The sequence below is a fragment of the Nicotiana tomentosiformis genome, chromosome 2 (assembly GCF_000390325.3).
Source record: "Nicotiana tomentosiformis chromosome 2, ASM39032v3, whole genome shotgun sequence".
Taxonomy (NCBI): domain Eukaryota; kingdom Viridiplantae; phylum Streptophyta; class Magnoliopsida; order Solanales; family Solanaceae; genus Nicotiana; species Nicotiana tomentosiformis.
The window spans coordinates 178,214,114-178,229,075 of record NC_090813.1 but is presented as its reverse complement, the minus strand read 5'-3'; the positions used below and the strand labels follow the sequence as shown (position 1 = coordinate 178,229,075).

At 38.3% G+C, this 14,962-nt stretch overlaps 1 protein-coding gene across 1 annotated transcript; it reads right to left on the bottom strand.

Moving 5' to 3' along the window:
- Nucleotides 1-10,313: 10,313 nt before the first annotated feature.
- LOC138906167 (uncharacterized) lies at nt 10,314-10,709 on the bottom strand. Its single transcript, XM_070194692.1, has one exon. It carries the CDS (start codon nt 10,707-10,709, stop codon nt 10,314-10,316), a length of 396 nt encoding a protein of 131 aa, XP_070050793.1.
- Between the last annotated feature and the right edge of the window lie 4,253 nt (nt 10,710-14,962).

The following is a 14,962-nucleotide window of genomic DNA, read 5'->3' as shown; positions in this document are numbered from 1 at the left end:
TAAGCATATCGAGTTTTTCTCACACAAGCTGGCATACTAGCTTTCATTTGAAACACGACTCAAAGCCATAACATTTTAATGCACATATCATTCTTGAACACATTACCAAAGGATAACATAATGTGATAGGAACATTTGGAACACATTTTGAATACATACATCTTTTGACACTTTGCTTACTCGGGATAATCGAATTTATTAGGAACAATATAGAACATGGGAATTAGGAACTTGAGCCAACAATACTTGAAACTAACGGGAAGATCATGGAATTCATTTCTAAAAGAGTAGTTTAGCCAACATACCTGGATTTCGCCCCTTAATAATACTACGATGTTGCACCACACTAAACAACTTCAATCTATAACAATGCAACACAATTGCACTAATATTAGCAAAATTTCTATACTTTAAGTCATTTAGACTTTTTATCAAACATCTAGCGTGCATATCTTTCTACAAGCCCCTCCAATGGGATTTCTTCACCTAAAAACCACCTTACACCCCAATGATTCATCTCACAATCGCCTCTAGGCTATCCACAACTTCCACTAGCACATGCATGCCCAACAATTTAATCCCAAATCATCAATCTCATAAATTAAACCATTTTACAATCTCTACAACACCAACACAACCTAAGTTAAGCACTTATGGCTTCCAATCACCACCCCATAAGTCATAACACATATTTCATACATAAATAATCACCATAGATTAGTTAGAGATGGTGGACATACCTCATGTAGACCAAATCTTGAAAGACAACTTTTGGGGTGTTCTTGAGATTTTGAAGAAATCCTATCGAATCCAATAAAACCTTGTTGTAACTAGTGATCGAGAAGTGAAATCATCATAACAACACACTTAAAAATGCACCTTAGGTGTGTATTGGAAGCCTTGGCCATATGGATGATGGAGAGAAAACCCTAGTTTTGAAGAAATGACTTAGCCCCCCTGTCTACCTGTCCTTGGGGTTAGTTAATGAGCTCTTACATGCGCGGTCGCGCACATGGGCAAGTGACCGCGCATCTGGCCGCGCACATGTGGCAAGTGACCGCGCATCTGGCCGCGCAGCTGAGGCAAATGACCGCACATCTGGTCGCACACCTGAGGCAGAATACCCTCTAATATGCGTGGCCGCGTATCTGGGTGTGCATATGGCATAGGTTCAGTAAAATGGCCATAACTCTCTGTATAAATATCCAAATAACAGACGGTTTGATGCGTTGGAAACTAGACTCAAAGGGATTTAATTTGATAGGTATACCACTACCAAAATCTTTATTTTGACGGAGTTCTATTCATTTGAAGTCGGGTCTTGTGCCAAATGAAACATCCTTTCCACTTTATGTATCCAACTTGTTCCACACAAGTTCTTACCATTCACAAAACTCCTTAGTATGTTCCAACACACCTTAAACATACATTATCATTCAAAATGATGTGGCTCTATCCCATAGGCCTCCTTTAATACTCAAATACGTTATTCCCAAATATCGCTGGCGCACTATAAAATCTTAATTCATTAGGAAATTTTTAACGCGTCCTTACATTCTCCACCGCTTAGGATCATTCGTCCTCGAATGAGGAGTAGAGTCCGTCCCCAAACACTTAACATAACTCATTTCTTCTTCCACACATCTTAAGCTCCCAAATTTGACTGACTCCCAAATTTTTCAAAAATTTCGGCAGAGTCTTCTCTGCAATTGGGCCTAACCACCTGCCAGAGAATCACCAAAACCACCCTAACAACATATCCATAACTCAACAAAGCATCACATTATATATCAATAACACTTATCTCATAATTAAGGGCATTACATTAAAAGAGGTGGTATCTAGACATGAGTTTCACATATTTAAATCATAACACATAACAAGTACCCTTTTGAACCACAACCATTTGGTTATACTGGCAAGTGAGAATACTTCCTTTACTTTGACGGAGGCAGATCTCAATTATAGGACTTATCTAACAGGGATGACAACTAGGTACCTCTTATTAACCAATTACCCATTAACTTCACCTTTAATAGTTTCCACCGGAACGATAGGGAAAGGATTTCCAGCAACCTTCGGGAACCTAGATACATGATGCATCGGGTGCATGGAGGACAACAATGGGAAAATATCATACTCATAGTTTGGCCTATTTCTTTCAATATTCCATAAGGCCTAATGCGACTACACATACTTTACCTTCCTTAACAATTCACCAAATATATTCATAGAGAAAATCTTGAGAATAACCCGTTCACTTTCTTCAACTCTAAATCCCAATGCCGAACACCCAAACTAAACCTTTGGCGACCTCCAACAATTACTCTAAGATGTGCTAGCTTTAATATTACCATATAACTTCCTATCCAATATATTTGATCATGGGATGATACTTCTTCTTTGACATGTTTGAACCTTCAACCCCCATAGGTTACTATAAATAGGAACAACGAGGTCCGAGATTGGGCTGGAATTTTTCAAGAATCCAACAATGTGCTGAGAAGGGCATTTCAGGAGGTTATATCCTAAGAGACATGTAGGTTACTACCAATAGTGCTGACATGGTTAATCATTGTGATGACATCATTGATTCGACCAATGAGGCATAGAGTTGCCTAGTAGGCATTGATAATGTAGGGACCATGTTCATGATTTTGATATTTAGAAGAAATGAGTTATTTTAGACATGTGACATATGTGAGGCATGGTCGGGAGGATAAAGACATTAGCGTAAGTTATTATTGGAAGACTATGAGTCATGAAAAGGGCAGCAACAATTGTTTCATTCCATATGTGCCTTGTTCGACAATAGTAGGCCTCAAAGGGAAATAGCCAAGTACGTGACACCAGTCGCCTCTTGGAATGTAGGAAAAATCAATTTAACTCGAAATGGGAATATTCTGGCACCCTGAATGTGATATGGGTTTCAAAATATATGTAGTTGCATTACGCTCTTAACATTAACTAACACAAGGAATAGATATGCCACAAGCCCATGAGGATAAAAAAAGAAGTTGAACACTTGTGAGATTATTATCATTCTGACACCTTAACCCTTCACAATAGTTGATCCTATATGAGAGGACTAGAGATTCAACAAACTCGTCTTTCAAATTAATATGCTCATCATATGTGCCAGAATCTGAAACATCCACCTGAAGTGGGGAGGAAAAGTCGTTATAAGGCTGCTTAACTTTCAACCACACACGAGTGAAACCATGTAGCTAGGAAATCTTAATGTTTGGATGAAATCATGTTTGGTTAGAGAGAATGTACACTTTGCTATGAGCTAGACATGTCTCTGCCATAATAACTATCAAGCGGCAATACCAGGCCACTTCATGTGCAACTACAATACTAGGAACAAAGTGAGCTACTTACTGCGAAATGATCTAAGTGGACATGAATGTCATACTGAGATGGGCAAACAAAAAGATGATAGGTGCTGAGATATGCTCTCATGTTACTAGACAGTGAAAAAGATTCATGACAATATTCATAAAAGAATGAAGTGATTGCTCAAACCATAGGAGCCACATACACCAGAGAGAAAAAGAGTGGCTCAAGAAGGATCTCAACACTAGGCCGCTATACATTGGATTTGATACCACATAGGTAAACTTTATGACTGTGCATGCATAAGCACAAGTGAGAAGATGTTATCCACTTGAATCAAAAGGTTTTGTAAGAAATTCATCATGTATAGTCCATTGTTGAGAATTTAGGAAAGCAAGTGGTAAGTATTAATCCTAGAGTTATAACTCAATTCAAGGACATAATTATAGAACTCAATTCTTCAAGAGGTCGTAAATAATTGAATTGTGATCAAGAAGCTTCACGAATATTATGTCTCATTCAAAGAGTAGGTACATGCAATGTTTTGTGATTCAACGTTTTGGTTAAGACCATATTTATATAGGCTCTCGATATAGATGTACACATACAACAAGGAAAATCATATGGTGATCCAAATGATATACTAAGGAGTGACTTACTTGGTAACTTTAGATTGACGGGGCAGTGCCTTAATTGATGCCCCTCGACTCCAAATCCGTAACATACATTGGTACCATAGTGACATATCCCTGAATGACATTTCCTACATTTCACACAACGAGGATGATGTCTGTCAAACTAACTCGCCTCACCGACCTGATTTTTACCCTTTTTGCATACATCATAAACATTTTTCCTATCCTTCATCCAGCACCACATGACAGGATTACCAACCTCTGCACCAGCTCGATGTATGGACTTTTAGAATTGTCCAAATCTACCACCCCTATCACGCTCATGAGCATACTCACAACACGATGAAAAATGTTCCTGCCCGCATATCGATAAGACCGGGATGGGTGTACCCAACCTAAGGGCATTTGTTCTTCTTGTGCCCCTTCTTTCCACAACCATAACATATTTCAAGAATCATCCAACATAAACCCTAGTGGCTCTTCTTTCATATCAAACATTTCGGTAACATTAATAGGAACAACGGCACTTCCTCTAGCAACTGGTTCTTTCAATACCTCCTCGCTGCCTCGAACCCGTGGGTTACTCATATGAAAATGAGACATGACGAGGAAATTAGCTTCCTATCTTGAGCTCTGTCGCACAATCTGGAGTATCAAAGAAGGATGAAATTCATAAATGCCCAAGTAGCCTCCTCATTATAGATGTGGTCGACAATACACCGATAAGAAGGACTCTACTAGACACGACTCCGAAACATCCTAGGACATTTTAAAACCTTAGGCTCTGATACCAAGCACGCCCCAAACACGGGGAGAGAGACCGGCACTCAAGCGAGATAACCCGACCGAGCAAGCCTATTAGATATCCTTCTACCCAAACTCAACCATGAATAAAGAGGAGATGTACTTCATTAATCAAACACTGAAAAGATTTCATTAACAACTCCCATTTCATTTCCATTAGCAGTTTCATTTATAATTTTCAAATTATTACAAATTTATAGATATAATGAAAAACATGTTTGCCAAAAATACCAACACATCTAGTTCAATAACCAACATCAAACACCACCCACAATCTGTCTACGGAGCCTCTAAGTACAGCAGAAGAGTAGTATGGAAGTGCCGGCAGCAAGACCTCATCTATACCTTAAAACACAATGTACAACTCAAATGACATCAGGCCCGGAATAGAGTAGGGCTCAACAAAACCTTCTAAATAGAGAGTGACTACTAACGAGGACCAAAGCTGCCCGCTGATGAACCACCTGCATCCGTTGAAGATGCAGCGCCCCCGGCAAAAGGGACGTTAGTACATATGGAACAGTACTAGTATGTAAAGCTAACTGTCCACTTTCAAAATAGAATGCCAATATAAGAAAGGGAAAACCATAGAAATAGCAAGTCACAATCAACCATGTCCAAATGTCCAGTTAAAACCTAACAAGTTTTAAAATACGAAAATAATATATATTTTTGGTTGGGAGATCTTTATCACCGATATACCACTGTTCACAATACCGTAGTTCACAATACCAATACCACCTTACTTTTAGCACGGAGTCCGATCACGACCCTATAGGCTAGGACATCTCATCTGAGACATCAACCACAATCACAATTTCAATTACAATTTCCAGCACAATCACCACCATGTGTGCGGCATGGCGTCCGATCACGACCTGATCGGCTAGGCCATCTCACCACAATGCCGTGTGGATCGACATCATCCTTTTCTATCAATCATCTCATCCCAATTAAGGGGGATAATTTTATCACATCAATCGCATCCCAAATAAGGGGAATAATTTTATCACATCAATCTCATCCCAAAAAAGGGGAATAATCACAATCCAATCTTACACCGGCACGTGTAGTTTCGGGGTTAGGCTATTTCAACCTACCCTTCCTCGGTGATTATCGATATTCCCAAAAATATTTTTGATTTGCATACAAAGGAAACAACAATACAAATGCATTTACCTCATAACCTTGCATACCATATATATCCTCTTTGGTACTTTCAACCAACTTACAACATCATTATTTCATTGGCTCTCTTGGCCATACATATGATTCATCATTCATGGCACAGTGGCCGTATTTCATATTCCACACTTTCATTCCTTTCCTTTAATTGATCATCATCATAAATATCAACATATATAATATTCCGGAAATCACAACTTTAAGTTGATTGAAAATGAAGAATTTAAGCACAATAGATTTCTTTCCAAGAAATGGAGTAAATTGATTGGCAATCGAAGCAACGTTAAAATCATAAACAAGTAACAAACCATTTATTCTTGAATTACTTTTCCCCAAAAAGGGCAATACACAATTTCCACCCACGAATATGTAAGAAAGCAAAACATATTGAAAATACTCATAAAACATAGCATTAGTTAAAACAGCCACATTGGGGCATGACTTGAGGACATACGCTTCTAGACAAATATACTTTTTAAGTAATTTTGGAACAGTTGAATCAAGGCTCATTTCATAATGTTTCTCACATCATTGGCACCTCTAGCCACAAGTATAGCTTTCATTTTTGGAACAGTGGCCACAATTTATATCTTCAACTCACTTCTTTCACTTTCGAGCATCTTTATAGATTATCAACAACAAGGCATTTCCAATCAAGACTTCAGGTACACATATGAGTAATTAAGAGTCTTAAGCATATCGAGTTTTTCTCACACAAGTTGGCATACTATCTTTCATTTGAAACACGACTCAAAGCCATAACATTTTAATACACATATCATTCTTGAACACATTCCCGAAGGATAACATAATGTGATAGGAACATTCGGAACACATTTTGAATACATACATCTTTCGACACTTTGCTTACTCTGGATAATCAAATTTATAAGGAACAACTCGGAACATGGGAATTAGGAACTTGAGCCAACAATACTAGAAACTTACGGGAAGGTCATGGAATTCATTTGTAAAAGAGTAGTTTAGCCAACATACCTGGAATTCTCCCCTTAATAATACTACGACGTTGCACCACACTAAACAACTTCAATCTACAACAATGGAACACAATTGCACCAATATTAGCAAGATTTCTATACTTAAAGTCATTTAGACTTTTTATCAAACATCTAGTGTGCATAACTTTCTACAACTCCCTCCAATGGAATTTCTTCACCTAACAACCACCTTCCACACCAATGATTCACCTCATAATCACCTCTAGGCCATCCACAACATCCATTAGCACATGCATGCCCAATAATTTAATCCCAAACCATCAATCTCATCAATTAAACCATTTTATAATCTCTACAACACCAACACAACCTAAGCTAGGCACTTATGGCTTCAAATCACCACCCCATAACTCATAACACATATTTCATATATAAATAATCACCATAGATTAGTTAGAGATAGTGGACATACTTCTTGTAGACCAAATCTTGAAAGACAACTTTTGGAGTGTTCTTGAGATTTTGAAGAAATCCTACGGAATCCAATCAAAACCTTGTTGTAACTAGTGATTGAGAAGTGAAATCATAATAAAAACACACTTAAAAACTCACCTTAGGTGTGTATTGGAATCCTTGGCCGGATGGGTGATGGAGAGAAAGCCCTAGTCTTGAAGAAATGACTTAGCCCCTCTCTGTACCCGTACTTGGAGTTATTTAATGAGCTCCTACGTGCGCGATCGCGCACCTGGGCAAGTGACTGCGCACCTGAGGCAGAATACCCTCTAATATGCGCGGCCGCGCATATGGCATAGGTCCTGTAAAATGGCCATACCTTTCTGTAGAAATATCCAAATGACTGGAAACTAGACTCAAAGGGATTTAATTTGATAGGTATATCACCACCTAAGTCTTTATATTGAGGGAGTTCTATTTATTTGAAGTCGAGTCTTGTGCCAATTGAAACATCCTTTCCACTTAATGTATCCAACTTGTTCCACACAAGTTCTTGTCATTCACAAAACTCCTTAGTGTGTTCGAACACACCTTAAACATACATTATCATTTCAAAATGATGTGGCTCTATCCCATAGGTCTCCTTTAATACTCAAATACGTTATTCTCAAATACCGCTAGTGCACTATAAAATCTTAATTCATTAGAAAATTTTTAGTGGAGCCTTACAGGTATATAGCCCGGCTAACAAATCGATTCAGGATCAAATATAACATCATCCCAATCCCAAATAACGGCTCACCGGCAGCCATGAATCATCATTCATGCATCATTATATCACATCTTAATATATTGGTATGCATGTATTTCACTCGTTTTGTAGGAACAAACACCGCAACGTGGAATATTTCTTATCAGCATACCAAACTACAACGCTATAGGGACAGCCAACCCAGTAGCCGGCCTAAGAACCCAGCTCAAGACGATAAGAGAAACTCAAATTTCGAATCATTCAAATCAGGCTGCAAAATTCAAGTTACCATAAGTGACCAATCTTCCGTCTCGTTGTATCATCACAATACAATACAAGGGCAATTCCTGCGAGTGCCGCTTCCCCAAAGTCCCTACTCCAGAACTACATGAGGCCTGATCCTCATTAAGCCCGAGGTATGTAAGAAATTCAAAGCCAGAATTCGGCCCAATATTGTCACGCCCCAAACTCGGGGAGCGCGACCGGCGCTCAACCGAGAGAACCCAACCGAGCAAGCCTGTTAGATTTCCTTCTATCCAAACTCATCCATGAATAAAGAGGAGATGTACTCCATTAATCAAACACTGAAAAGATTTTATTAACAACTTCTTTTTTCATTCTCATTAGCAGCTTCATTCATAATTTCCAATCAAGACTTTAGGCGCACATATGAGCAATTTTGAGTCTTAAGCATATCGAGTTTTTCTCAACCAATTGGTATACTATTTCTCATTTAAAACATGGCTCAAAGCCACAACATTTTAACATACAACCCATACTTTAAAACTTATGGGAATATTACGGAATTCAATTCCAACAGAGAAAGTTTAGCCAACATACCTCAAATTCTTCCCTTAATGATACTACAATGATGCACTACACTAATCAACTTCAATATAAAATAACAACATCCAATGAGACCAATATTAGTAACAAATCCCATAGGTTCAATGTATTCATAAATTTTATCGCCAAGATTACCATTCACCTTCTCTCTAATTTTCTCAAAAGTACTATTCATGCCATGAACTAGAGTTTTATAATCAAATATTTCAACCATTAAAACTTGTAACAAATGTTTCAAATACTTCTAACTACTCATAATAAACGAGTTTGAAGCATTGGAATTACCTCTAGTAGATCAATCTTGAAAAATCACAACTTTGGTGATTTTTGTGTTCTAGACGATTTAATGATGAAATCGTGTATTTGGATGTAAGAATGATGTTAAAACTCATGTATATTGAGTAATAATCAACCCAAAACATCATTAACAACTTATCTTGGTCGATTGGACTTGATTTGAGCTCAAAATTGCTCATTTACTTCAAGAGCCCTAACCGTCAAATACACAAAATACCCTCTTTACCCGACCTTGTATTTATAGGCCCAAATTTCTGGGTTTTGGATGCGGCCCTGGATGCTTCGCATCCCCACTTCACTCCTCTTTCAATCTCGAATGCGGACCTGGACACTATGGTAGCACTTCAGTGCCATCATCTCTTTCGGACGCGGCCTCGGATGCTTTGCATCTGCAGGCTCCTCCGCCAGCCTTTGGTAATTTAGTCATAACTACTTGTAGGAGGATAATCGACTTTCTTAATAGCGCTTAAGTACTTTGAAATTTTTTGGGGTGTTACATTCTCCCCCACTTAAGAACATTCATCCTCGAATGTTTCACAAGTCACTTCTAAGAATAGAGTTATCCTTATACCTCCAACCATTATACATAGAAACTCATGACTACATCGATCTCATACTTCCTTTCCAAAATTTCAACTTATTTATGGCTCTTAAAATTTGGCTATCTTTACAAATTCGTAAAACGTTCGGCTGAGTTTCCCCTGTAACTGGGCCTGTCCACCTTCCAGAGAATCCCAGAAACCAATCCTAACAACATATACATAATCCAATGAAGTATATAATATAAAAACAACACCAACCGTGGCCTCATAAGTAATATATTACCAGAAAAGGAACACCCTTAATATCACGGTACAAATGATACATAATTCATACAAGGTAACTCTTAGCATTTTCATAGAGCACAACTTTATAAATACATGGCTATTCAAACAAATCAGGATACTTCTTCTTTATTTTTTCCTCGGCCTCACAGGTTGCCTCTTCAACCTGCTGGTTTTTCCATAACACTTTCATGGAGGCAATTTCTTTATTTCTCAACTTTCAGAATTGACGATCAATAGTAGAAACCAGAATCTCTTCGTAAGTAAATTTCTCATTTACCTCAATAGCCTCAACCGGAACAGTGAGTGTCGGATCTCCAACTACTTTCTTCAACATAGACACATGAAACACCAGGTGCACTAATGACATTTCAGGTGGTAGCTCAAGATTGTACGCCACCTTACCAATCCTATGAATGATTTTGTACAGTCCGACATACCTCGGATTTAATTTCCGTTTCTTACCAAATCGCATTATACCCTTCATGGGGGAAACCTTTAAGAATACCCAATCATCTTCTTTGAACTCCAAATCCCTATGACGAACATCCAAATAAGATTTCTGACGATTCTGAGCAGTCTTCAACAGCTCCTTAATGATTTTAACTTTTTCCATAGCCCGCTGCATGAGGTCTGGCCCTATCTACTCTGATTCCCCAATTTCGAACCATCTAATGGGAGATCTACATCTCCTACCATATAAAGCCTCGAAAAGTGCCATTTGAATGCTAGCATGATAACTATTTTTGTAGGCAAATTCTATGAGTGGCAAATGATCATCCCAAATACCTTTGAAGTCTAGAACACAAGCGCGCAATATATCCTCAAGCGTTTGAATAGTCCGCTCTGCCTGCCCGTCAGTCTGTGGGTGAAAGGCTGTACTAAGATTCACATGAGTACCCAAACCTTGCTAAAATTTCTTCTAAAAATTAGCAGTGATTTGTGCTCCCCGATCAGAAATGTTGTAAACTGGGGTGCCATGCAACCTGACTATTTCTTTGATATACAACTGAGCATATTATTTCGATGTATTGTTAGCCTTAACCGGCAAGAAGTGTGATGATTTCGTGAGTCGATCTACAATCAGCCAAATTGAGTCAAACTTGCATGGAGTGCGTGGTAATCCTACCACAAAATATATATTAATCATTTCCCATTTCCACATTGGAATTTCTATGTTCTGTGCCAACCCACCGGTCCGTTGGTGTTCGGCTTTCACTTGCTGCTAATTTGGACACTTCACCACAAACTCTGGTACATTCATCTTCATATCATTCCACCAGTAGACTTCCTTAAGGTCATGTTACATTTTCGTAGAACCTGGGTGCACGGAATACCTAGAAGTGTGAGCTTCAGTCATAATTCTTTCACGGAGACCACCCACGTTAGGAACACATAGTTGCCCTTGGTACCTTAGGGTACCATCATCCATGCAAATAAAAAAAAATATAGTTTTATGTTTTGAATCCTCTCCTTCAATTGCACCAAAAATGGATCGTTGTATTGCTTCTCTTTGACTTCCACAACAGGCGATGATTCAGCCCTATTTTGTACAATTACCCCTTCTTCATTAGTGTCCGCAATACGAACTCCCAAAATAGCCAATCGATGAACTTCCTTGGCCAACGGCCTTTGACATGCCTCCAAGTGAGCCAAACTACCCATAGATTTCTGGGTAAGAGCATCCACCACAACATTGGCTTCCCCGGAGGATATAGAATATTGATATCGTAATCCTTACGTAATGCATGCCATCTTGTCTACCTTAGATTCAATTTCTTCTATTTACAAATATATTGAAGGATCTTTTGGTCCATGAATATGTTCACCTGGACACCATACAATTAATGATGCCAAACCTTTAATGTAAAAATCACAGCCGCAAGTCCTAAGTCATGTGTTAGATTGTTTTTCTCATGATTCTTGAGTTGCCTAGAGGCATAAATGATCATCTTCCATATTTCATCATTAGTGGAACATCTATATCAGATTTCTCTTCCAATTTTTGTCGCCTCATTCTTCCTAATTAGTGAATATCCATGCGTTCTTCCATATGTTACGTGGTCGTTTCCCTTAGTTGGGAATTCATCCTGCTTGCCTCTCGACACTTGTTGGGATATCTGTGGGAAAGTGTGTTCATCCGTGTATCACTTAAAACTTTCTTTCTTGTAAGATTCTTAAGAGATTCTCCATCAAGTCCCGATGTACTCTTGAGTTATTATAACAACACATTTATCTCTCCAACTCGTTCTATCTTTCCTAAAGCCTTGGAACTTTAGCTAAATCGCAAATCCGTGATTAACTTATTCTAAGAACTCGCAAGCCTTTCACATTTGATCTGTAGTACTTCCTTGGGTTCCATTGTCCCTGACTCTCTAACAAGTATAAAACCCTTTTGCAAACCTTACTCTTAGTTTCTAGTATCGTTGACCTTGTCATGTATATTGCCATGTACGAAGAATTTGCATTTCTTAACCTTCCACATTATTTTTGTACTAGTGGTTTATCTTTTGCATTTCCTTTCAGAGAATCACGTTATCCATTACCACTTTTCTAGACTACACATGTCTTCAAAACAATATCCAAACATCATAGCTACATGGCCCTACTCTCGTTTTATTGCACTTAAGTAGCCTCAACATGATCCTTCCCTCCCCACTTGGGGTGAATGTTTCACATTTCGACACAAGTCTTGAATTTAGCAATTTGAAGGACATATGTTTTGCATCTCTAGTCCTCCTGTATATGATTGACTATTAGGGAGATTTAAGTCCCCATGGTATTAACCTCATACGTTCTCTACTCTTATTCAGCCACACAGATCTGGGATCCAAATCCCTCGTGTCAATATCCTTTTTGGAGTGTAACACAACTTCGCACATTCCTGGGATTTTTTATAACATTCCTAGTGCTAGGGTCTTCTCATTGTGAGTTCAATTGACTCTCCTTTCATAACTTCTTGTCTCATGTGCGAGACCTACACATTTATCATTACTCTCCAGGCCATGCCTTTCATATATCACGTGCCTATGTAACAAATTTACATCTTTAAATCAAACACATGGTTCCCACACTATCCACATGTACTAGTTAAGCTTAGGTCTCATTTATCACGTCAATGCCTCATATAAAGTATGCTCATGGTACTATATACTTGTCTCATATGGTCATACTATTCATTCAACATGATATATGTGCCATCTGTTTAATATTCAGGCCTTTACCCTTTCGTCATGTCACACGACAACATTACTTGGAATAAACCAAAAGAGCATTTAAACTTACCTTGAACCTCAACGCACGAGTTGGAGGAAGAACAATTTCACAACCAGTTTCATCACACGATTCAGAATATCAAATAAGGGTATTATTCCTAAATGCCCATGTAGCCTCCTCATTATAGATATGGTCGACAACACACCGATAAGAAGGACTCTACTAGACACGGCTCTGAGATATCATAGGACACTTTAAAACCTTAGGCTCTGATACCAAGTTTGTCACGCCTCAAACTCGGGGAGCGCGACCGGCGCTCAACCGAGAGAACCCGACCGAGCAAGCCCGTTAGATTTCCTTCTACCCAAACTCATCCATGAATAAAGAGGAGATGTACTCCATTAATCAAACACTGCAACGATTTTATTAACAACTTTCTTTTTCATTCTCATTGGCAGCTTCATTCATAATTTCCAATCAAGACTTTAGGCACACGTATGAGCAATTTTGAGTCTTAAGCATATTGAGTTTTTCTCACCCAATTGGTATACTAGTTCTTATTTAAAACACGACTCAAAACCACAACATTTTAATACGCAACCCATACGTTAAAACTTACGGGAACATTATGGAATTCAATTCCAAGAGAGAAAGTTTAGCCAACATACCTCAAATTCTTCCCGTAATGATACTAAAATGATGCACTACACTAATCAACTTCAATCTACAATAACAACATCCAATGATACCAATATTAGTAACAAATCCCATAGGTTCATTGTATTCATAAATTTCATCGCCAAGATTACCATTCACCTTTTCTCTTATTTTCTCAAAAGTACTATTCATGCCATGAACTAAAGTTTTATAATACAATCTTTCAACCATTAAAACTTGTAACAAATGCTTCAAATACTTCTAAATACTCATAATAAACGAGTTTGAAGCATTGGAATTACCTTTAGTAGATCAATCGTGAAAAATCACAACTTTGGTGATTTTTGTGTTCTTGAGGATTTGATGATGAAATCTTGTATTTGGATGCAAGAATGATGTTAGAACTCATGTATATTGAGTAATAATCAACCCAAAACATCATTAACAACTTACCTTGGTCGATTGGACTTGATTTGAGCTCAAAATCACCCCTTCACTTCAAGAAGCATAACCCCCAAATACACAAAATACCCTCTTTACCCGACCTTGTATTTATAGGCCCAGATTTCTGGGTTTCGGATGTGGCCCTGGATGCTTTGCATCCCCACTTCACTCCTCTTTGAAGCTCGGATGCGGACCTGGACGTGGCAGCACTTCACTGCCAGCGTCTCTTTCGGACGCGGCCTCGGATGCTTCGCATCCGCAGGCTCCTCCGCCAGCCTTTGGTAATTTGGTCATAACTTCTTGTAAGAATGTCCAAGTGACAAATGGTTTGAAGCGTTAGAAACTAGATTAAAAGGCCTTTAATTTTATAGGTCATACATTACCTAACTCCTTATATATATATATATATATATATATATATATATATATATATATATATATATATATATATATATATATATGACCGTTCAAAGTTTGGTCTAGTTCATACTCATTTGGAATTTTAGTCTATTATGCAATATCCAACTTGACTTGGACTTAGGGCTCTCCCTA